Below are 25,987 nucleotides of genomic sequence, written 5' to 3'. Positions count from 1 at the left end.
TAGGTCCCATTTGTTTATTTTTGCTTTTATTTCCAATATTCTGGGAGGTGGGTCATAGAGGATCCTGCTGTGATGTATGTCAGAGAGTGTTTTGCCTATGTTCTCCTCTAGGAGTTTTATAGTTTCTGGTCTTACGTTGAGATCTTTAATCCATTTTGAGTTTATTTTTGTGTATGGTGTTAGAAAGTGTTCTAGTTTCATTCTTTTACAAGTGGTTGACCAGATTTCCCAGCACCACTTGTTAAAGAGATTGTCTTTAATCCATTGTATATTCTTGCCTCCTTTGTCAAAGATAAGGTGTCCATATGTGCGTGGATTTATCTCTGGGCTTTCTATTTTGTTCCATTGATCTATATTTCTGTCTTTGTGCCAGTACTATACTGTCTTGATAACTGTGGCTTTGTAGTAGAGCCTGAAGTCAGGCAGGTTGATTCCTCCAGTTCCATTCTTCTTTCTCAAGATCGCTTTGGCTATTCGAGGTTTTTTGTATTTCCATACAAATTGTGAAATTATTTGTTCTAGCTCTGTGAAGAATGCTGTTGGTAGCTTGATAGGGATTGCATTGAATCTATAGATTGCTTTGGGTAGTATACTCATTTTCACTATATTGATTCTTCCAATCCATGAACATGGTATATTTCTCCATCTGTTAGTGTCCTCTTGATTTCTTTCACCAGTGTTTTATAGTTTTCTATATATAGGTCTTTAGTTTCTTTAGGTAGATATATTCCTAAGTATTTTATTCTTTCCATTGCAATGGTGAATGGAATTGTTTCCTTAATTTCTCTTTCTGTTTTCTCATTATTAGTGTATAGGAATGCAAGGGATTTCTGGGTGTTGATTTTATATCCTGCAACTTTACTATAGTCATTGATTAGTTCTAGTAATTTTCTGGTGGAGTCTTTAGGGTTTTCTATGTAGAGGATCATGTCATCTGCAAACAGTGAGAGCTTTACTTCTTCTTTTCCAATTTGGATTCCTTTTATTTCTTTTTCTGCTCTGATTGCTGTGGCCAAAACTTCCAAAACTATGTTGAATAGTAATGGTGAAAGTGGGCACCCTTGTCTTGTTCCTGACTTTAGAGGAAATGCTTTCAATTTTTCACCATTGAGGATAATGTTTGCTGTGGGTTTGTCATATATAGCTTTGATTATGTTGAGGTATGTTCCTTCTATTCCTGCTTTCTGGAGAGTTTTGATCATAAATGGATGTTGAATTTTGTCAAAGGCTTTCTCTGCATCTATTGAGATAATCATATGGTTTTTATTTTTCAATTTGTTAATGTGGTGTATTACATTGATTGATTTGTGGATATTGAAGAATCCTTGCATCCCTGGGATAAAGCCCACTTGGTCATGGTGTATGATCTTTTTAATGTGTTGTTGGATTCTGATTGCTAGAATTTTGTTAAGGATTTTTGCATCTATGTTCATCAGTGACATTGGCCTGTAGTTTTCTTTTTTTGTGGGATCTTTGTCAGGTTTTGGTATTAGGGTGATGGTGGCCTCATAGAATGAGTTTGGAAGTTTACCATCCTCTGCAATTTTCTGGAAGAGTTTGAGCAGGATAGGTGTTAGCTCTTCTCTAAATTTTTGGTAGAATTCAGCTGTGAAGCCGTCTGGACCTGGGCTTTTGTTTGCTGGAAGATTTTTGATTACAGTTTCAATTTCCGTGCTTGTGATGGGTCTGTTAAGATTTTCTATTTCTTCCTGGTCGAGTTTTGGAAAGTTGTACTTTTCTAAGAATTTGTCCATTTCTTCCTCGTTGTCCATTTTATTGGCATATAATTGTTGATAGTAGTCTCTTATGATCCTTTGTATTTCTGTGTTGTCTGTTGTGATCTCTCCATTTTCATTTCTAATTTTATTGATTTGATTTTTCTCCCTTTGTTTCTTGATGAGTCTGGCTAATGGTTTGTCAATTTTATTTATCCTTTCAAAAAACCAGCTTTTGGTTTTGTTGATTTTTGCTATGATCACTTTTGTTTCTTTTGCATTTATTTCTGCTCTAAGTTTTAAGATTTCTTTCCTTCTACTAACCCTGGGGTTCTTCATTTCTTCCTTTTCTAGTTGCTTTAGGTGTAGAGTTAGGTTATTTATTTGACTTTTTTCTTGTTTCTTGAGGTGTGCCTGTATTGCTATGAACTTTCCCCTTAGGACTGCTTTTACCGTGTCCCACAGGTTTTGGGTTGTTGTGTTTTCATTTTCATTCGTTTCTATGCAAATTTTGATTTCTTTTTTGATTTCTTCTGTGATTTGTTGGTTATTCAGCAGCGTGTTCTTCAGCCTCCATATGTTGGAATTTTTAATAGTTTTTCTCTGGTTATTGAGATCTAATCTTACTGCATTGTGGTCAGAAAAGATGCTTGGAATGATTTCTATTTTTTTGAATTTACCAAGGCTAGCTTTATGGCCCAGGATGTGATCTATCCTGGAGAAGGTTCCATGTGCGCTTGAGAAGAAGGTGAAATTCATTGTTTTGGGATGAAATGTCCTATAGATATCAATTAGGTCTAACTGGTCTATTGTATCGTTTAAAGTTTGTGTTTCCTTGTTAATTTTCTGTTTAGTTGATCTATCCATTGGTGTGAGTGGGGTATTAAAGTCTCCCACTATTATTGTGTTATTGTTAATTTCTCCTTTCATACTTGTTAGCATTTGTCTTACATACTGCAGTGCTCCCGTGTTGGGTGCATATATATTTATAATTGTTATATCCTCTTCTTGGATTGATCCTTTGATCATTATGTAGTGACCTTCTTTGTCTCTTTTCACAGCCTTTGTTTTAAAGTCTATTTTATCTGATATGAGTATTGCTACTCCTGCTTTCTTTTGGTCCCTATTTGCATGGAAAATCTTTTTCCAGCCCTTCACTTTCAGTTTGTATGTGTCCCCTGTTTTGAAGTGGGTCTCTTGTAGACAACATATGTAGGGGTCTTGTTTTTGTATCCATTCAGCCAGTCTTTGTCTTTTGGTTGGGGCATTCAACCCATTTACGTTTAAGGTAATTACTGATAAGTATGATCCCGTTGCCATTTACTTTATTGTTTTGGGTTTGAATTTATACACCATTTTTGTGTTTCCTGTCTAGAGAATATCCTTTAGTAGTTGGGTTTATTGCTAACCATTCTGTCATCAGATTGATACACGTCTTTCAGTGTTTCAGTATGCAGTGGGTTACTGTTGATCCTCCTGACCCAGGAGCTAGGCTGCCTAACTCTCAGATAATTATGGGCTACAAGAAGGCTTGAATTTGAGCCCAGGTTTTGCTACACATCAGTTATATGACTTTAGACTTAAACTGTCTTAGTTTAACTTAGATAAGATCCTTATCTTTAAAGTGATATATATTGTGAAGTTTAAATGAGGTAATGCATGGAAGAAAACCTCATACACAGTTGCCGGTTCACAAAGAGTGATTTGTACAATAGCTTCTCCCTCATATTTCTCTTCTTGTATTATTCCTGTATTATTTACTTCTTTATTCCCTTACACCTCTCTTCTTCCCCTTCCTTATTTTCTTTCTTCCCTCTTTTCATTAGGTTCAGGAAAATTTCTGTATTTGTTCATTGATGAACTTGAATTTACTATAGTAAATAAACTATTACTAAAAAACAGTATTTGAATTCTTCCAGGTAAAAGAGAGATGTAAAATGGTGTGGGAAAACAAAACCATTCTGGTGGAATTTTTCCCGAAGGGGCTTTCTGGTTATCCAAGGCTTGAGCTACTCTTTTTGTGCTAATCTTAATAAAGCATGTGGTTATCCTTCTGGGAAATGGCACCCTTATTCTCATCAGCATCTTAGACTCCCATCTTCACACCCCTATATACTTCTTCCTGGGGAACCTCTCCTTTTTGGATGTCTGCTACTCCACCACCTCCATTCCCCTCATGGTGGTGAGCTTCCTTTCAGAAATAAAAGACCATCTCCTTCTCTGGCTGTGCTGTGCAGATGTTCCTTGGCTTGGCCATGGGGACAACAGAGTGTGTGCTCCTGGACATGATGGCCATTGACTGATATATGGCTATCTGTAACCCTCTGAGATAATTCTGTTATCATGAGCAAGGCTTCCTATGTGCCCATGGCAGCTGGCTCCTGGTTTGCAGGGGTTATCAACTCTGCCGCATGAATTGCATTTGTGGTACAATTGCCCTTTTCCAGGAATAATGTCATCAATCATTTCTCCTGTGAAATTTTGGCTGTCATGAAACTGGCTTGTGCTGACATCTCAGGCAATGCATTCATCATGTTTGTGGCTATGGCATTGTTCACATTGATACCGCTTCTCTTGATTGTCATCTCTTACTCGTTAATCATTTCCAGCATTTTGAATATCCACACTTCTGAGGGGAGAAGCAAAGCCTTCTCTACCTGCTCTGCTCATCTGACTGTGGTTATAGTATTCTCCAAAACTATTCTCTTCATGTACATGAAGCCCAAGTCTAGAGACACTCAATTCAGATAACATGGATGCTACTGACAAGCTTATAACTGTGTTCTATGGAGTGATGACTCCCATGATGAGTCCTTTAATCTACAGTCTCAGAAACAAGGATGTGAAGGAAGATGTAACACATCTGTTTAATAGAAGTTTCTTCAGCAAGTGAATGGAAGAAGTATAGGATTGGAAACATGTTGGGCAGTGTTGAAACTTGAGAATTATGTAGTGTTTTGGTTATCTTGACTTCTTTTTGTGTTTTTTTATATTTCATTTTATATTTTAACTTTTTTATATTTAAAAAATTTAATAATGGCATATGGCATTTCAAAATTATTTCATGCTCTTTATAAAGAATTTGCAAGATACAGGACAGTAGAATGAGAAGAAAAGTGATCACGTATTGCTCTAAAACTTTATGAAAAATATGCTATATTCATTGCAGTATTGGTATTGTGTGTTATATGCCCTTTTATGTTCACATTTTATACAATATTATTTTATAGGCATTACTTCATTAAATCTTTCAAAATAAATAATTGTCTTTGTTGGGAAAAAATCTAAACAGAAATCTCCCAAAACACCATACCCACATTTCAGTTGTAGTTTCCCACTAATCTACAAATAGTCCGAAACCAGTAAATGCTATTTTCTTGCTCAGTATTTAGAATACTTTTTTCCTATGGAATTTAATGATATTGAACATTTGCAACTATAGAGGGAGTGGGTAAATGGGGCTTTTGAGTGAGCCCTATGCAATCAATCAGGATGCCTTTTGTTTCTCCTTAAAATTGTTTTCAGCTTACATGATAGTATTATCATAAAGAACATTTTGCAAAATTAAAACATAGTTTGAAATTCAGTCTGCTGATCCAAGTTAAAACGTGGACAAATGTTGAGTTAGATGGGAGGTCATATCAGTGTGATTTAGAAGACCAGATTCTTTGATATCCTGAGGATCTTAATTACTTTTCTAAATCTTAGAATATCCAAGCTCTCGGTTTTAGTATATATCTGCCTTTATGTCTTATCTCTGTTACTAACTAGCATAGTGATCTTTGGAAGCAGAGGATTAGGAGATGTCAGAAGAAGATAACATTATCTTGATTTTCCTTGGCTTTCTCTTCAAATTTTCACTTTATCAAAAGAGAACACTTCTAATTTACAGTCTAAGATGAATGATAGGTTTGTTCAAGAATGAGGAACATCCTAGGAAATTCATTTGGTTGGACACATTTTATATTGATAAATCTGTAAATTCATAGGATGTTGAGCATAACATTTTTTACATAGACAAATAAGAAAAAATGTTTGTGGAATTTGAGGTATATTTATTTTATTATTCCAAGTTTATTTTTTAATTTTAGTAGAAGGAGTATTAAACAGTCATGAACTATATTCAATTACCTCTAGCTTCGTCAACGACATTTTCGAGTGCATCACTGGTGAGGCATCGCACCTGGCATATTACAACAAGCATTCAACTATCACATCCAGGGAGATCCAGACCGCCGTGCGCTTACTGCTACCTGGGGAGCTGGCCAAGCACGCCATGTCCGAGGGCACTAAGGCTGTCACCAAGTATATCAGCTCCAAGTAAATATAATATGCCTTGCCGCTGTTAAGGGAGAAGGCAATGGCACCCCACTCCAGTATTCTTGCCTGGGAAATCCCATGGATGGAAGGCCTGTTGGGCTATAGTCCATGGGGCCGCTAAGAGTCGGACATGACTGAGCGACTTCACTTTCACTTCCATCATCATCATTCACAGATTAAATCTGATGGCAAAAGTTGAGACCATTGATGTATCAGATTCATACTGTGACAAAATAAGTTATGAGAACCTATTATTTCCCATACACCAGCTCATAGAACTCCACCCACCCCAACTAAGAGTTCCAAGTAGGTGGAAAACTTCTAAAGTTAGGTGTGTTATGTTTGACCCACAGGATATCCCTTATAGAAATTTTGTCTTTTCTAAGAACTTGAGCCCAGCTGCTTCCAGAAACCCTCTGAGATGACTGATCTAGGTCCTAATCTTTTAACAATTTATGAATTTCCTCTAGAAAATTTATTAAAGCAAATAGAAATTTTAATGTGCGTATTTCTCCTCAGAGTAGGACACCAGAAGGGTTTCCCCTTCAAAGGGTTGTGGAATCAAGATGTGGAGGAAAGAAAGGCAAGTCACCTGTTTTGATGTAGCCATGTATTCAAGTTTTCTTGGCAAATACACTATCATTATGTTAAATACACTATCATAATACTGATATACTTGTTTAATACTTGAGCCTGTAAAGGGTTCTTCATTCAGAAAATTTATTACAAAAGTCTTCTATATTTTACTAATTTTTCTTAGGATTTGTGATTTGGAAAAAAAAGTTTTTTAGAAGGAATGATAACACCCCCACACTATCATATAATAATAAAATTAAATGAAATAATTTCATTCTGGTTAAGTCATCCAGAGTGTATACTGTCATTTGTAACTAAGCCATGATTGACACATGGCAAACGAGGCCCTCTTTGCTTCGGTTTGTTTAGTTCCATCCATCTTCCCCTAACCCCCATCTGCCTCTTTATTTAGATTTCTTTGATGCTGAGTTTTTCTTTCCCTGGATTCATCATGACATGTCTTGTCTTTCACTCTTGTTGTTATTAGTTCTGTTTCTTGAAATTTTCTTCCCATATTCCTTCTTTCTCAAGTTTTTACTCACAAATTAAGTATCAGTTCATCTATCACCTCTCTTGGAAATTACTTCTTGATTTTGAATTGCCTTCATTTATCGGAGAAGGCAATGGCACCCCACTCTAGTACTCTTGCCTGGAAAATCCCATGGATGGAGGAGCCTGGTAGGCTGCAGTCCTTGGGGTCACTAAGAGTCGGACATGACTGAGTGACTTCACTTTCACTTTTCACTTCCATGCATTGGAGAAGGAAATGGCAACCCACTCCACTGTTCTTGCCTGGAGAATCCCAGGGATGGGGGAGTCTGGGGGGCTGCTGTCTATGGGGTCACACAGAGTCGAACACAACTGAAGCGACTTAGCAGAAGCAACAGCAGCAACAGCATACCTCAATAGCACACCAAGTCATCATTTTTTGTTGCAGCTTTAGGTAAGTGTAAGTTTTCTAATGGGAGGGACTGGCAATGGGAAAAATGGGTCTTGACCTGAAGAGCAGGGCCTTACTTAGTAAAACGTTAATCCAATTATTTGCTGATGAGTGGCATTGCATCCCCTCCCTGGTAGTTATTAGGCCTAAGGCAAACTTAAGGCCAGATTCCCTGGAGATTCCTGAGATGGGAACCTGAGTTCTTATTTCTGGAGCTGAACTTCACGAATAGAACATGCAAACACTCACAGTTGCATGCAAGTGAATAGGATTTATTTTAAAAGAGAAAAAATACAAAGCTCTCAGCACAGACACTCAGTCAGTTCAGTTCAGTTGCTCAGTCATGTCCAACTCTTTGCAACCCCATAGAATGCAGCAGGTTGGGCTTCCCTGTCCATCACCAACTCTTGGAGCTTGTTCAAACTCATGTCCTTTGAGTCAGTGATGCCATCCAACCATCTCATCCTCGGCCGTCCCCTTCTCCTCCTGCCCTCAGTCTTTCCCAGCACCAGGGTCTTTTCCAAGGAATCAGTTCTTTACATCAGGTGGTCAAAGTGTTGGAGTTTCTGTTTCAGCATCAGTCCTTCCAATGAATATTCATGAGTGATTTGCTTTAGGATTGACTGTGGCTTGATCTCCTTGCATAGACAGCATAAACACTGAGAGGGGGTAAATAGTCCCCCAGAAAGACAGGACTTACTGGCACTGATCTGTGCACTTTTGGTTGGCTCTTGTCCTTAAAATATGTCGTTTGTAACCAATCAGTTTAAAGATCACATTTTAACTTAACATCTTTATGGCCTTGGATAGCAAGAAAATCAAACCAATCTATCTTAAAGGAAATCAGTCCTGAATATTCATTGGAAGGATAGATGCTGAAGCTGAAGCTCCAATACTTTGGCCACCTGATGCGAAGAACTGACTCATTAGAAAATACCCTGATGCTAGGAGAGATTGAAAGCAGTAGGAGAAGGGGATGACAGAGAATGAGATGGTTGGATGGCATCATCAACTCAATGGAGTTTGAGCAAGCTCCAGGAGTTGATGATGGACAGGGAAGCCTAGTATACTGCAGTCCATGGTGTGGGAAAGAGTCACTACTGAGCAACTGAACTGAATGGTTTATATTGATCCTTAGATTAAGTTGCCACCCTTTATCATGCCCCCTGGCCATTTAAAAGTAGACCAGATGTAAAGGCTAAAGATGAATGGATCACCAGTTGTTTTTCCCTCAAGCTTATGGAACAGATGTTAATTACTGACCTTTCCTGGATCTGAGTGCTGATAATTTATCAGAGAAAGGACACATTTTAGGAATTCAGGACAAAAGGTATAGTTTTAGGTTAATGGGGTGAGATGTTTATTGAAAACAAGACCGAGGTCTCAGTCCTACCCTGACTACCTAGCAATTTCTACCTCATTCCCAGTCCCTTTGTTGGATCCTCGGGAGGGGAAGCCTGACGTGGGTTTCAGAACTTTCACAACAGTGGGAGAACTTATTGGGTATTATTGTTCTCCAGTTTGTGGGGCACCCACCTGGCAGTATGGGATTTGATTTTATCACGCTGCTACCATCTCGCTGCAGCTTTGTCTTTGAGCAGCATCTTCTTGTCTTTGGATGTGGTGTATCTTTTTTGGTGGGTTCTAGAGTCCTCCTTTGATGGTTGTTGAACAACTAGTTTAATGTTGGTGTTCTCTCAGGAGGAGATAAGTGCATGTCCTTCTATTCTGCCATCTTGAACCAGAAGTCTCAATTTATTTTCCTCTTTGTTCTTTACATCTCTGTGTGTGTATTCCCTAAGGATATACTTTCTTTCCTTGCCTTACTTTCTCTTCCTTCCTTTTTTTCTTTCTTTACTTTTTTAAAATTTTTCTTTTACAGGATGTCTCAGTTTTAGAAATTTATAATATGTTTATTCAAAAAGTCAGCATTTATATAAACTAAATATATAAAGTGAATGTCTATAAAATCTAGAGTTTCTAAAAAATCTATAAAGAAATTGTGTACTGTAAATAACCATTTATACTTCAAAAATGGTGTAGGTGTGTTTGTGTGTTAATATGAGTATGTGTGTAAGAGAGAGCCGGGGGAGAGATAGACAGAGATAGAGAGAGAGAGACAGAGAATTCAACTGGGGAAACTTTGATAACATTGCACAAGACTCTTCCTGATTCTGTGTGAAGCAGAGTAATAGGCTTCCTGTAATTAGGTCTTTAGGGCTTTATTTCTGGAGTCTCATAAGTTTTATATATATTTCATCTATGAAGCATTTGAAAATTTTGCACAGAGGTTTAGAAACATCCTTTAGAACATTTAAATTGTGTCCCAAAGCCTGAAGCATGTTCTTTAGGTATTTGTGGGTCTCCACAATGGGGTTGTATTTCAGCCTGGGCTTCAGGGGCAAGTTGTCCTATTCCTAAAATTTATTATTAAATATTAATTTTCTTTCTATTTTGAACTAGAGGAATCTAACAATTCTTTATTTGAACTAGAGGAATTTATCCTAGTTATCATACCTGCAACCTGCATATTTCTATAGATGTCAACAAATCAGTGAATTTCCATGGCAAAATGATTACTCATCAGTAGCTGCCTCTTTAGAGGTTCATGAAATGAGGAGTCATAAAAATTGGCTACATGTAAAAAATAAAGATAAAAATATTTATTGTTGCTCCAACCTAGAAAGAGAGTCAGAACCTGGTTTGAAGGTAAGTTATTGTAAAGACAAGAACCAAATCTTATCAACTACAAGCAAGAGTTAGACTGATGGGTTAAATGTGTCAAGTTTGAAATTAAGATGTTTTTCTCACTGAAGAGAGACTAAATATTGGAAATGGAATTTAAGGGTCTAGTCACTGAGAGGTAGTAGGGAAAAATAAAGACTTTTGAGATCACAAGAGCAGTTTAACATGCAAAGGCTTTGAGCAAGGAACAGAATGGAGTTTGCCCAGTAGTTATGAATTCCTTTGTGTCAGTGTGTAGCTTTTTAGAGGAGCACACAGTATTTGAACACTCTGTTATCATTTCTAGCTCATTAAGGCTCACTACACAGTAGAGCGGGAACTCTGTGTTCTGTAGCATGAAATTCATAACAAACAAGTCTTTCCTGGTCCCCTAGCAGCAACTCTGATTCATTTGGCTCAATCAACTGAGAGCAAGATGAACTACATGCCACATAGTATGCTAGGACTCTTTGTGCAGAGAAACATGTGAGGAGGAAAACTATGACCAATTTGCCTTAAAGAAACCTCATATGTGAAACAGATGATTTACCAAAGCAGTGAATAGCCAGAAAGAGACCTGACTGAGCATTATCCTAGTGTGTTTGCATACACTATTGGTGACTATTTTTAATATTTGTTTTTCTATTATTAGGTTATAACTGTAAAAATTAATGACTTTTCTATTTATATTTTTATGTTATAGGCTTGCTAAAAATGTTAACACAGTCTCAGTAAAAAAAAAAAAAAAAAAAGTCAGCCATCTTTTTAAGACAAAGAACATACTAATGCCTCCCTAAAATCCTATTTTTTTACGGAGTGAATTGAACCTTATGAGTGATTTTTCCTATTTGCCACTCAATTTGCTGACATCCAAAGGATCAGAGTGTGATAAAGGACTGGAGTGTTATATACCGTGATAAAGTGTATTAGGATTTGATGGTAAGATGAACATAATATCATTTGCCAGAACACTGTGTGTGACGTGATTAAACTTTTCGGCTGTATATACCTGGCCATATGAAAAGCCGATGACTGGTTCAAAGATGTAAAAAGATTCTAACAAGAGGAAGAACTGTGATAGAGTGGCATAAAGGAAACTACTAATAGTGGAAACCATTACTGTGGTAATTGTATAATATATACTATCTCATTTAATCTTATCAACACATATATGGTACAGGTGCTGTCTTTATCTCTATGCTATAGCTGGGGAAGGTGATGATCAGAAATATGCCCAGGCCACCCTGCTTAGTAAGGGGCAGAGATACCATTTAAACTAAGCCTACCTGCAAGGCCTGTGTTCCTAAGAATATCATGGAATATGTTTGGTAGAATATCATGTAGCATGGAGGCAGCTCTTGAACAAGGGTTTTTGTAGAGATGATTTTTATAGGTGTAGGTATAACCTCCATTATTCAATGAACTTCACATGTATCTACTGCCCTTTGGTGTCTCAAGTAGTTTACACAGTAACCCAGAAAATCTGAAAAATTCTAACAAAATGCAAATTTTATAAAAAGCTACAAAATGTTAAGAGCTGGGGATAGGAGATGAGTTTAGAATGGAGAAATGAAGTTGAGTTTGGAGTGATTCTGAGGTGACTAATTATGTCCGGAAATTGGGAGGATAGACCTGAGATTCAGAGCAAAATACCTTTTAAAGATAGGTGGACAAATAATTCCCAAAGAGGGATGGCTCTCTGAATATTACTTTTCCACTTAATAGTTCTTGACAATCTTTCCATATCAATGCACAAAAAGTCTCTTAATCTTTTTGACAGCAGACCGGTATTTCATTATTTCTATGTCCCCTTCTCATAGAAATTTAAATTGCTTCCACATCTGCTATTACAAATGGTACTTTAATGAATCAGTTTTTAAATAAATTACTTTACTTATGCACAGGCATAATTGTGTGGTAATTACCTAGTGGTAAATTCTGTAGTCAAAGGTTATATGCATGCCTTTATGATTCTGTTTAACACTGCCAATTTGTCCTCCACAGAGGATGCACCAATTTATATGTTCACTGAGAATGTATAAGAGTGCCTGTCTCCTTACCTTTAGAAGGCAAGGTCATTAGAAATGAAGCCATGGCTCGTCCCTGTAAGACATCAGTGCAGTGCTACCTAGAGGATAAGTCACAGTGAGCAATATTATTTCTCTGAGCAGAAGTTCTTTAGGAATTTGGTCACTAAGTTTCTTAAACATTCCTTTCAACATATATGGAACTTCCCTGGTGGCTCAGACAATAAAGCGCCTGCCTGCAATGTGGGAAACCCGGGTTCAATCCCTGGGTCGGGAAGATCTCCTGGAGAAGGAAATGGCATCCCACTCCAGTATTCTTGCCTGGAAAATCCCATGGACAGAGAAGTCTGGTGGGTTACAGTCCACAGGGTTGCAGAGAGTCAGACAAAACTGAGCGACTTCACTTTCACTTTCTTTTCAATATATACATATGTATGTGTGTGTGTATTATATATATATATATAAACATATAAAGTACCAAATAGAATAACATCATGTCAATTAGCAGTAATAGTCTCAATTCATGTATCCATTTTTGTGTTTCTAGCTAATATATATTTTTGACCTTCAAGTTAATCTAAATTTGATTCTCCTAATTTATCTTGGTAGCATCTTGGAATTGTGGGGTATGCTTGTAGTTCTATCCTCATTTGGTGTTTGAGGGATAATTTAGGAGATTAGGAGCATTCTAGTTGAAAAAGTTCATTTGGATTTTTTCGTAAGCTGGTGCAGAAAAACCTGAATGAACTTTTTGGCCAATGCAATAGTTAGTTTTTACAAACAAATGTTTGGTCTGTATGTCAGATTGTGAAAGTAAAGAAAGAAGGTAACTCACCACTCATGGAACGGAAAAAAGGAACAAAGTGTTCAAGTTAAGGCAAACAATTGGTGAATGACAATTTAATCAGCCAGCAGAAATAAGAAAGTGGGAAATATAAGTAATGCAGAATAAGTATTTAATAAAAATAAAGTATATGGAAGGAAAGGAATGAAGTACATTTATAATTGTATTCTAAAGTGAATGGAGTGAATATGCTCATAAAAAAGCAATGACTGTAAAAAGAATTAACAACTTACACCCACATATATGTTGTACATATTTAGTGATCAGATATTTTTATACAATTATTATTATATTTAGTTTATTTTATTATAATAAAAAATGTGACCTGTAAGTCTAAAGTTATATATTTTTGGCAGCAAGTTACTTGATTCATGTTGAAAATGTCAACAAAAAATATGAATTGTCTTTGGGGCAGATATTATGATTTATATATATATATATACACATAATACATGTATATACATAATCAGGGCAATTATTGAATGTGCTATTCAAATATTTGAGATAATTTTTCTGCTAGCTGTATTTAATCAATTCTATATCAATATTTATAATAAAGTTTTACTTGTGTATCTAGGATTATTTTTATATGCTTAGTTTCTGTGTTGTTTAGTGTACACCTGTTTATGGCTGATAACCTTCTTCACAAATTGTGAATTAATTGACCTATTTTTATCACATTTTGTACTTCCCTGGGTCAGGAAGATCCCCTGGAGTAGGAAATGGCAACCCACTCCAGTATTCTTGCCTAGAAAATCCCATGGACAGAGGAGCCTGGTGTTCTACAGTGCATAGGGTCGCAAAGGACTGGACGTGACTGAGTACACACAACAGAGAGAGCTAAAGTTGGGCTTCCCAGGTGGCACTGGTGGTAAAGATCCTGCCTGCCAAGCACAGGAGAGTAAGAGATGCAGGTTCAATCCCTGGGCCAGAAACATCCCCTGGAGAAGGAAATAGCAACCCATCCAGTATTCTTGCTTGGATATCAATATCATAAATGTAGAATTTAAATTTAAAATACAAAATGTGATAAAAATTAATTGAAACATTCACAGTGTATAAAGTTTACCAGCCATAAATAGGTATACACTAAACAACACAGAACTAAGCATATAAAATTAATTCTAGATATACAAGTAAAACTTTATTCAGTTCAGTTCAGTTCAGTTCAGTAACTCAGTTATGTCTGACTCTGCAACCCAATGGACTGCAGCACGCCAGGATTCCCTATCACCAACTCCCGGAGCGTGCTCAAACTCATGCCCATCAAGTCAGTGAAATCATCCAACCATCATTATATAGAGTTAATTAAATATAGATAACTGAAAATAATCTCAAGGATCTGAATAGGGCATTTAATAAACCTGATTATGTGTATACATGTATTGTTGTGTGTATGTATACATATATATAAATAATATATCTCCCCCAAAGAGAATTCATATTTTTTGTTGACATTTACAACATGGATCAAGTAAGTGGAACCCCAAAATATATACCTTTAGAATTACAGGTCACATTTTTTATCATAATAAAATGAATTAGATATAATAAAATGGAATAAAAGTATCTGATCACTAGGTATGCATATCTAGATAACACTTGGATTAAAGACAGAAGGAGAAAAAAATTATCTGGAAACCAGTAACAAGAACATTTCATATATAAATCTACAAAGTGTTTTAAATGACTCAGAGCTAGAAAGAGGATAAAGATAAAATATTAAGAAATAGTTTTTCTTATTTCATGAAATTATAAAATACCAAATAATCCTAAAGAAACTTACAAACACAAAAACCTACATTAATGAAACAAAGTGGAAAGGACAAATCTCTCCAAAAGCATTAAAATTTTTTTTTTGGAGAAAACTTGTAATAGGGGAAAACCTCTTGTGAAACTCATGAAAAGAGAAATTAATTAAGAATAGCAGTGAAAAAGTAGATAGAACTACTCATAAGGGGAGACGACAGAATTACGAAGAATTATTCCCTTTGACTTTTCACTTTCATGCATTGGAGAAGGAAATGGCAACCCACTCCAGTGTTCTTGCCTGGAGAATCCCAGGGACGGGGGAGCCTGGTGGGCTGCCGTCTATGGGGTCGCACAGAGTCGGACACGACTGAAGCGACTTAGCAGCAATAGCAGCACACACTAATAGATATATTTTTGTCACAGAAATGAATAATTTCCCTCAAAATATAAAGAATTAAAGTGCTCTCAAATCACCATATTGAACTCTTCTTTCTGACTAATCCCCTATTTGGTCTGATGTTTCTTTTGAAATATTAGTGTTGTCTATTAGATTACAAGATATTCTAGACCGTGAGTCAAGTTCTCTGCAAAATGAGCAATTAAGTTTGAACTCCACAGCCATATGGCTTGGATTCAAGTTCTGGCTCAACCACTTATTTAGCTATGACCTTGACCTTGACCTTAAGCAAATTACTTATTTTCTTCCTTTTTTTATAATGAAAATGACAATGCTAATAATAGCAATAATTGCCTAATAGGGTTGCTTCTCTGACTAAATTAGGTAAGGTACAAATAAAGTAATTAGTAGTCATTTGGTCCTTGGCTATATTCATTTATTCAACAAATATTTCTGAACCTCTTATCTCTGTGTCTGTTATATTGTAGATACTGGTATTGTAGAAGTAAACAAGAAAAAGTCCCTGCCTTAATGAATTTTTCATGCTAATGGACAAGTCAGATAATAAGCATAGCAGAGTAACATGGAACAGTGACAAGATCATTAGTCTATTGTGTGGGGGTTTGTTGTCGTTTAGTCACTAAGTTATGTCCAACTCTTTGTGACCCCATGGACTGTAGCCCACCAGGCTCTTCTGTCCATGAGATTTTCCAGGCAAGAACATTGGAGTGAGTTGCCCTTTCGTTCTCCAGTGGTGGTTTGTAGCCAATAAAAATAGTTTACTTTTCAGTTACACATAATGCAATACTCGTATTTATTTTAAACCTTAACTTGTGGTGACAAATATGACCAAAAGCTCAGGCTTCAGCAAGGAAGACTTGGGTTTGAATCTTACCTCTGCTCTAAATTTACATTTAATTGAGTTTAATTAATATTTTTGCTTTGATTTATTTATTGTAAAACGTGGATGATGATACCTTTCTCCTCCAGAACCTTGATGAGATTCAATAAATTACATGGCATATTGCTTGTAGCTTGAAAATATGTTCATTTCTCTTCCCTTCCCCCTCTCTATTCTATTTGGTCCACTTTATTTCTTTTCTTCTTTCTTTGGTCTATTCCTTTTTATATTTTCTTTTCTTCCTATGAGTATATGTTACATTGGTACATAGTTGAATATAATCATAGTAGAATACATATTTTATCTTAAAATACTCTAATGTATTACAGGTGAAAAAGAAACCATACAATGGAATGGGAAAACCAAACCATTCTGGTGGAATTTTTTCTGAAGGGGCTTTCTGGTTATCCAAGGCTTGAGCTACTCTTTTTTGTGGTAGTCTTAATAATGTATGTGGTCATCCTTCTGGGAAATGGTACCCTTATTCTCATCAGCATCTTAGACTCCCATCTTCACACCCCTATGTACTTCTTCCTGGGGAACCTCTCCTTCCTGGACATCTGCTTCACCACTGTCTCCATTCCCCCCGTGCTGGTGAGCTTCCTCTCAGAAAAAAAGACCATCTCCTTCTCTGGCTGTGCTGTGCAGATGTTCCTTGGCTTGGCCATGGGGACAACAGAGTGTGTGCTCCTGGGCATGATGGCCTTTGACCGGTATGTGGCTATTTGCAACCCTCTGAGATATTCTGTCATCATGAGCAAGGGTTCCTATGTACCCATGGCAGCTGGCTCTTGGATCGTAGGAGTTGTCAACTCTACAGTACAAACTGGGTGCGTAGTACAATTGCCTTTCTGCAGGAATAATGTCATCAATCATTTCGCCTGTGAAATTCTGGCTGTCATGAAATTGGCCTGTGCTGATATCTCAGGTAACGAGTTCATCATGCTTGTGGCCACAACCTTATTCACAATGACACCATTATTGTTAATCTTTATCTCTTACACATTAATTATTATGAGCATCCTCAGAATTCGCTCTTCTGAGGGGAGAAGCAAAGTCTTCTCTACCTGCTCAGCCCACTTGACTGTGGTGATAATATTCTACGGAACCATTCTCTTCATGTACATGAAGCCCAAGTCTAAAGAGACACTTAATTCAGATGACATGGATGTTACGGACAAACTTGTATCTGTGTTCTATGGAGTGATGACTCCTATGATTAATCCTTTAATCTATAGTCTCAGGAACAAGGATGTGAAGGAAGCAGTAAAACATTTACTGAGAAGAAAAATTTAAAAGGGACAGGTAACTTATAATCACAATGTAGAAATCAATTAATCAATTTTGTTGGTTAGTCGCTGAGTCTTCTCCAACTTTTTTGCAACCCAGTGGACTGTAGCCCACCAGGCTCCTCTGTCTATGGGATTTCCTAGGCAAGAATATGAATGGGTTGCCATTTTCTTCTCCAGGGGATCTTTCTGATCCAGGGATCAAACCCTCATCTCCTGCATTGGCAGACAGATTCTTTACCACTGAGCCACCTAGGAAGCCCCTTATATCCAACTGCTGCTGCTACTGCTGCTAAGTCGCTTCAGTTGTGTTCGACTCTGTGCGACCCCATAGACGCAGGCCACCAGGCTCCCCCATCCCTGGGATTCTCCAGGCAAGAACACTGGAGTGGGTTGCCATTTCCTTCTCCAGGAGGCATTAAATTATTCTTTTCTACTTTCAACATATCTGCTTTGGCAGTTTTTTTTTTTTTTTTAAATATATATACCTTCTGATACATGGGATCTAACTGCTTTGGTCTTACAACCAAATACCTGATATTTAAAGCTGTAAATATAAATAACTTCTGAGTCAAATTACCCATTGATAAAAATAGAGCTATATCTTTTTCTCTGTTCCATTGGCTCTCTATCTATGAAGTGTTCAATGTATTGCCAATCGAAGAAGAATCTGTTTTTAAGAAATGTGAATCTATCTTTTAGATGGTTTTTACATTTGATTTTTATCTGGGGTTTGTATTTCTTTCCTCTGTTTGTAACCTTCAATCTTCAAAAAAATCCCCTTTGTCATTTTATTTCTTCCTTTTATTTAAAATATTTATTTATTTGGGTCTGTTGGATCTTAGTTGCAGCATGTGGGATATTGCAGCACATGAACTTTCTAGTTATGGCATGTGGACTCCAGAGCTCACTGTCTCAATAGTTGTAGCACTCAGGCTTACTGGGCTTGGTTGTCCCAGGTATGTGGGATTTTAGTTCCCCAACCAGAGATCCAACTCATGTCCCTTTCACTGCAAGTCAGATTCCCACCCATTGGACCATAAAGGAAGTCCGTACTTCTTCTTGATCTGAGTTGCATACTTCAGATTTTCATGTTAGACTTTAATGTTTATTTTAATATTATATCTCTTTTCTCTGTAACTGCTATCATATTAGCCTCTGAATTTTAAATTTTATTTAGTTTTGATTATGTTTATTTTAGAATTAAAAAAAAAACTTTACTAAGTTACTTGGTTTTTTTTTCTCTTTGATTGCTTAACTTTCTAATGCTAACAAAAGTCCCATAATACTTAATTGTTCATTTTTATTTAGATTTTAAAATATTGTTTTTCTACCCTATCCTTTAATTTTTTAAAATCTTGTATTTATTTTCACCATAAGGAAGGCATACATTTCTCCCCTTATATTTCACAAATAAAGCAGTGAGGAACATTATACAGACTACCATAACACAAAGAGAGAAATTGACTCTATTTCTCTTGAGTCCTTTCTATTTCTATCTCTATCTCCTTGAAATGTTGTTTTAACTCTATTAGTAATTTTTTTAGAGTGTTCCTTAAGAAATTTGAGATAACCATCAGTTAATCACTCCCAGATCCTACATATAACTAAAAAAAAAGGAAAAAAAAAAAAGACCTAACTGACTTCCTCTTGGAATGGTATGCTTTCTGAAACTGTACAGGGAATAAAATGAGCTCTTGGAAGTTTCTTTTCTGAAAAGTTTATATATATATATATATATATATATATATATATTATTTTTTGAGTTATTCTTTTACATTTACTTCTTTCATCATGATGGTCAATGAGAAGCTGCCCCCAAAGATTTTTTTCTGAAAAATGAGATCACAGTTTTTTCACTGGTTTTCAGGTTTTCTCAATAGTTGGATTCAATGTTGGTCATTATGCACCCTCCCAGAAAGTTGAAACACCATATGGAAGATTGGTCTTTCTTTGGGAACAGAGACTAGCAATTTTTGAATTTTATTTGACTTTATTAGGACAAAAAATGTGCCATTCAAAGGGAGATAGAATACAGAAGTGTGAGGGAATAGTTGTAGTTAGAAACTTCTGGTTGTGGATAATCATTTCTGATTCCTGATCACTATTTAGGCTTCATTGCTAGTCATTTGAGCCTGTTCTTCAGTGTCATCAATGTTGATGTGGTTCTTTTTCCAGTTTGTTTCATGCCATGTGTGGATTATTTTCCCTTTGTTCCCTGAGCTATGGCTGGCTCTGGACTTCTTTTTACTAAGTGAAAATTTGAGGAAGAGTTGACTCATTGGAAGACTCTGATGCTGTGAGGGATTGGGGGCAGGAGGAAAAGGGACAACAGAGGATGAGATGGCTGGATGGCATCACCAACTCGATGGACGTGAGTCTGAGTGAACACCTGGAGTTGGTGATGGACAGGGAGGCCTGGCCTGCTGCGATTCATGGGGTAGCAAAGAGTCGGACACTACTGAGCGACTGAACTGAACTAATAAGGAAATTACGATGAAGAAAAGGAAACAAGAAAACCTTAATTAGACATCTCTTTCTTCCTAACCTCCACCATAAGGAAGATTCTTTATCATCTAAGTCTCTTCTTATATTAATAGGGTTCACTGGGCCTCAGATTAGAATGATATCTTAAATGTATTATCACCCTGAGTTCAAAGATTGTATGATATTGTCAGAGATTGATTGTTTTCCTAGCTTGACTCCATGGACTTAGATCTGGTCCTTGGAAATGATCAGGTGTAAACCAAAGTAGTTTCCGTCAGCCATGGCACAAACAGTACTGTTTCAGGGTGCTGGTAGCGAAATATGATGCCGATATTTTGTGTGTGAAACATCCTGTGGCCTTGGAACGTGATGACCCTAATGGAAACAACCTTGGAATGGTGACCATATCTTTCGATTTGCTCAGAACTAATCTAATTAATACCAGCTGCTACAGTGTAATTAGTAATTACTCATTTCATGTCAAAAGTGTCCTAGTTTGGAACATCTAATTTATGGGACACTAAACAGTAGGGCCTATTTGAGACAATGTAAGAATTAGTATCAGACTTTATTTTTTTGGGCTCTAAAATCACTGCAGATGGTGACCGCAGCCATGAAATTAAAAGACGCTTACTCCTTGGAAGGAAAGTTATGACCAACCTAGATAGCATATTGAAAAGCAGAGACATTACTTTGCCAACAAATGTCCATCTAGTCAAGGCTATGGTTTTCCAGTGGTCATGTATGGATGTGAGAGTTGGACTGTGAAGAAAGCTGAGCGCTGAAGAATTGATGCTTTTGAACTGTGGTGTTGGAGAAGACTCTTGAGAGTCCCTTGGACTGCAAGGAGATCCAACCAGTCCATTCTGAAGGAGATCAGCCCTGGGATTTCTTTGGCAGGAATGATGCTAAAGCTGAAACTCCAGTACTTTGGCCACCTCATGTGAAGAGTTGATTCATTGGAAAAGACTCTGATGCTGGGAGGAATTAGAGGCAGGAGGAGAAGGGGACAACAGAGGATGAGTTGGCTGGATGGCATCACTGGCTGGATGGCATCCTGACTTGATGGACATAAGTCTGAGTGAACTCTGGGAGTTGGTGATGGACAGGGAGGCCTGGCGTGCTGCGATTCATGGGGTCGTAAATAGTTGGACACGACTGAGAGAGTGAACTGAACTGAACTGAAGAATCAGATTCCAGGGGAGTGATAGGAATAGCAGATCTTAACAGTGTGATAGCAGTATCCTGACGGGGAGGAGGTGGACATATATTCAGCACATGTGAAATACTCCCAGGGACTCTTCAAGTTAATTGGGAAGGTTGTTCATCAAATTTGGAGATAGTTCACTAGGAAAACATGCTACAAATTAGATTTTGAGTTGTCACTGAAAATTATGTAATGCCTATCCATAATAATAACTTTGTATGGATCTATGAACATTCAGGCAGTAATTCACTAGAATAGTCATTATTTCTGGCAGCTCCTCATTAGGATACTAATACTGTATCATCTGTTTATTTAAAAAGAGTTATTTTCTTCATTATAGAGGGACTGAAAATCAACTCATATAAAATGATATGTAAGCATTAAATAACAAGTAAAAAATATGAGCCCCAAACAAAGAAACTTTGTTTTCCCACTGAAAATGTTAGTTTTTCATCAGAAAATCACTTTAAAAAATAATTAAAATATTTAAAATTACAATTTAAAAAGTTATATAATATTTAGTTATCACTAAATATGTCTATATTTTCCATGTTGTAAATACATATTTCTAGAGGAGCCTGGTTGCAGTCCATGGGGTTGCTAAGAGTCGGACACGACTGAGCGACTTCACTTTCACTTTTCACTTTCACACATTGGAGAAGGAAATGGCAACCCACTCCAGTGTTCTTCCCTGGAGAATCCCAGGTACGGGGGAGCCTGGTGGGCTGCCCTCTATGGGGTCACATACAGTTGGACACGACTGAAGTGACTTAGCAGCAGCAGCAGCAGCCTATGTTATACTCAGTAGTTTCTATCTCCCACTTGCCTGCCCATATATCCTGCCCCACTCAATACCACTGGTAAGCCCTCATTTGTTCTGTTTGTTGTTGTTCAGTTGAGAAGTCACATCCAACTCTTTGTGACCCCATGAACTGCAGCACCTCAGGCTTCCTTGTCCTTCACTGTCTCCTGGAGTTTGATCAAACTCATGTCCACTGAGCTGGTGATTCCATCCAACCATCTCATCATCTGTTGCCCCATTTTCCTTCCATCCTCAATCTTTCCCAACATCAGGGTAGAGGGGAGATCTAGATCTGTGAGTCTGCTTCTTTTCTGTTACATTCACTAGTTTTTTGTATTTTTTAGGTTCCATGTATAAGTGATATCATATCACTTTTCTTTCTTTGCCTGACTTGTTTCACTTGCATAATGCCCTCTGAGACCATCCATATTGCTGCAAACGGCAAATCTTTTTATCTAAGTGTAAGGTCAGATACTACACAAAACCTAGAGGAAAACATAGACAGAACATTCTTTGACATAAATTGCAGCAATAATTTTTTTGGATATGTATCTTTAAGTAAAGGAAATAAAAGTAGAAATAAAAAAATGGGGCCTACTTAAATGTAAAGGCTTTTGCACGGTAAAGGAAACCATCAGCAAAATGAAAAGACCGCTTAGTGAATAGGGGGAGATATTTGTAAATCATATGACCAATAAAGGATTAATATCCAGTATATATAAATTAATCATACAGCTCAACCTCAAAAAAGGAAACAACCTGATTTAAAAATGAGCAGAAGAACTGAAGAGATATTCTTCAAGAGAGGAAATGCAGATGGCCCACAGATACATGAAGAGATGTTCAACATAGCTAATTATCAGGGAAATTCAAATCAAAATCATAATGAGATATCACCTCCCACATGTCAGAATGGCTGCCATCAAAAAGAACATAAATAACAAATGTTGATGAGAATGTAGAGAAAAGGGAACCCTTGTACACTGTTGGTGGGAATATAAATTTGTGCAGCCACTCTGGAAGACAATATGGAAAATTCTCAGAAAACTAAAAATAAAACTACCATATGACGTAGCAATTCTACTCCTGGATATACATCCAGAAAACACAAACACTAATTCAAAAAGATATGTGCACCCAATTGTATATAGTGGCACTATTTGCAATAGCCAAGACTGTATATTGTCATCCTGCTTATTTAACTTATATGCAGAGTACATCATGTTAAATGCTGGGCTGGATGAATCAAAAGCTGGAACCAAGATTGCTGGTAGAAATATCAACAACCTTAGATATGCAGATGTTACCACTTTAATGGCAGAAAGCAAAGAGAAGCTCAAGAGCTTCCTGATGAAGGTGAAAGGCCAGAGTGAAAAAGCTGGCTTAAAACTCAGTATTCAAACAAAGAAGATCATGGCATCTGGTCCCATCACTTCATGGCAAATAGATGGGAAAAAAGTGGAAACAGTGATAGATTTTTATTTTCTTGGGCTCCAAAATCATTGCAGATGGTGACTGCAGCCATGAAATTAAAAAGTGCTTGCTCCTTGGAAGAAAAGTTATGACAAACCTAGACAAATATAATTTTTTTTTAACAAATATGGTTGCTTCTTAATGAGTCAGGATATGAGGAGCTAAGGTTCTAGAGAGAGTTAAACCTACCAAGACATTCTATTCTGAACTGAAGGGAGGCCAAGTTTCTGAATTAAGGAGGTTAAATGATCTCAACAGGTATAATTCATTTACCACATGAAGCACTTGCTAATTTTTAGGCTGCCCATAGTAAGAGTGCTTGAAATTGAGCAAAAGGAGGTTAAATATGTTAGGTTAGGTTTTACTGAGAAGCCTGGTAGGCTACAGTCCATGGGGTCGCAGAGTCGGACACAACTGAGCAACTTTGCTTTCACTTAGGTTTTATCAGTCCCACAGTGGGTATGAGATAAAAATTGAAGTCCATTGACTCTTGAAAGGGAAATCTCCCTTGTACAAACTCCAGGTTCTCAGTTTGGAACCTAGAGGGATAAATCTAAAATAGGAGATGAAACAGATTTTTGGCCAAGTTCTACAAAACCTGAAATCCATCTCTACCTGGTCTCAGTGACTCTTTGGATTAAAGCAGTCTTTCTCAATCTAGGCTTGTATCAAAGGATAAAGGAAATTCTCTTTGTATAAATAAAACATCATCCAGAGATTATATGTTTTTTATGTGTGATAACTGGTAAGATATAAGATCAAAAGATGAAAACAGATGATTGAAAGTCTCTCAGGATGATCCAAATATAGAAGTTACCAGACCTATTTGAAAATAACCAGTGTTAACATGTACCTTTACATACATTACAAGATGATAAGTTCACTAGAGCATTTGATATTATATTAAATCATCAAGTAGATATTATGGAGCTGAAAAATATAGCCAGAATGAGGAACTAGAGATGGATTTACCACATCTTGGACACAATGGAAGAAAGGCTTAGCAAATTGAAAGGTTAATCAGAAATATCCAGACTGATGTATGGAGAAAAAAAGAATGGAAAATACAGAAAGGAGTGTAAGAGCTTATATGGGTCATGTTGGAAAAGACTAGTATGTATAGCTGAACACTGAGGGGGAGAGGAAAGAGGGGAAGTGGGGTAGAAAAGAAATTGGCTAATACTGAGTGATTTTCTCAAACTTACAAAAGACATCAAGCCTTAAACTCAAGAAGATCTGTAATGTTAAGAAGGGTAAGTTAAAAGAAAGCCACATTTAAGAATCTCTTTGTAAAATTTTAGAAAACCAATAATAAAAATGAATATAAAATTCAGTCAAAGTAAATAACAGACATTTTTCCTCAAAGAAGTAGAGCCCAAGAAAACAATCTAGAGCCCAAATCTCACCTTGTGGCCATTTAAAAGTGGAATAAGAATGTTTTATCTTCTATTACTCTGATAACTGAGATAATTGTAGAGATTGCTGAAAAGGAATGGGTCACATTACAAGCTCAGAGGCTATTTGGGATGGCATCTCTACAGTTCTATTAATTGGAATGTTTGCTATGTAGTTCAAGGGCCATCTGCAGAGGAATGGAATAGGCAAATAGTCCCCTCTAGTTCTGCTTGCACAGATATTTCTCAAGAATCAGGCCTTTTACTTAGCCAAGTGCCTTGAAATAATTACAAAAATTTTACTATTGTTTTTTTTTGCCCTGAATTTCTTAATTGAAGTTGAAGAATTACCCCCAGAAGAAATGGAAACTTTCTTAACTTCTTTAGGTTTCAGAATAACCTAAAATAAAGTTAAATTGTTAAGGGAGTTGGAAGGTCCCTAAAAGCAGTAGGAGACTTCAGTAGTGAAGTTCTAGGGATTGCCCTTTGGAAGATTTTGGAGAAAATCATAGGGGGTGATTTGGGCAGAACAAATCTTCATATCATTATTTCTCTTAAGAAATTATTAAACAGTTTTTAATTAACATGAGCTATGCATGTGACACAGTGAGTCAGGCAAGATTTGGGTTAATTTTTTGCAAACTAGGAACATCCATGTCCTTTTCTAGTATAATCTTCTGAGTAAAAGTACCTCTGCACAACCCACTTTAATACAGTTTTCATAGAATACTATCAAAATTGCAATTTTAGAATCCTTTACTCTTTTGAGCACTACACTAGACTCTCAGGAAAGACTTTGCTGAAGATCACCTTTAAATATTGAAGCACACTTTAACCAAAAGTGAAGATGTGCATTCTGTGTGCTGAGGTAAATGCGAACAGACATTAGCCATCTCCTTCTGTAATCTCAGATTTACAAAATTTATTAATAGGTCCTAGCTATGCCAGAAAGCCGATAAAGATATTTGCTTTAAAAGAAACACTAGTTGGTAGGAAAAATATTGAGATGAAGAAATGAGTTTTGAAGGTGGGATAAAACTTTTGACTGTGTGTGTTCCAGAGTTTCTCATTTGCCTAGACAAGTCATTGAACTTCCTCAAATGTATGTCAACTATTTTTTTGCATTAAAAATTTTTTAT

At 36.8% G+C, this 25,987-nt stretch overlaps 1 protein-coding gene and 1 pseudogene across 1 annotated transcript; both read left to right on the top strand.

The window, feature by feature from the left end:
- The first annotated feature begins 3,058 nt into the window (after window positions 1-3,058).
- On the top strand, window positions 3,059-5,966 carry LOC123332934 (annotated as a pseudogene).
- Window positions 5,967-15,389: 9,423 nt separating this feature from the next.
- LOC102413287 (olfactory receptor 13C2-like) lies at window positions 15,390-17,680 on the top strand. Its single transcript, XM_006043245.3, has one exon. It carries the CDS (start codon window positions 16,545-16,547, stop codon window positions 17,490-17,492), a length of 948 nt encoding a protein of 315 aa, XP_006043307.3. The 5' UTR covers window positions 15,390-16,544; the 3' UTR covers window positions 17,493-17,680.
- Window positions 17,681-25,987: the final 8,307 nt, after the last annotated feature.

This window comes from Bubalus bubalis, chromosome 3 (genome assembly GCF_019923935.1).
Source record: "Bubalus bubalis isolate 160015118507 breed Murrah chromosome 3, NDDB_SH_1, whole genome shotgun sequence".
Taxonomy (NCBI): domain Eukaryota; kingdom Metazoa; phylum Chordata; class Mammalia; order Artiodactyla; family Bovidae; genus Bubalus; species Bubalus bubalis.
Note: the sequence above shows the minus strand (reverse complement) of the source record. Positions and strands in the feature narration are given on the sequence as shown.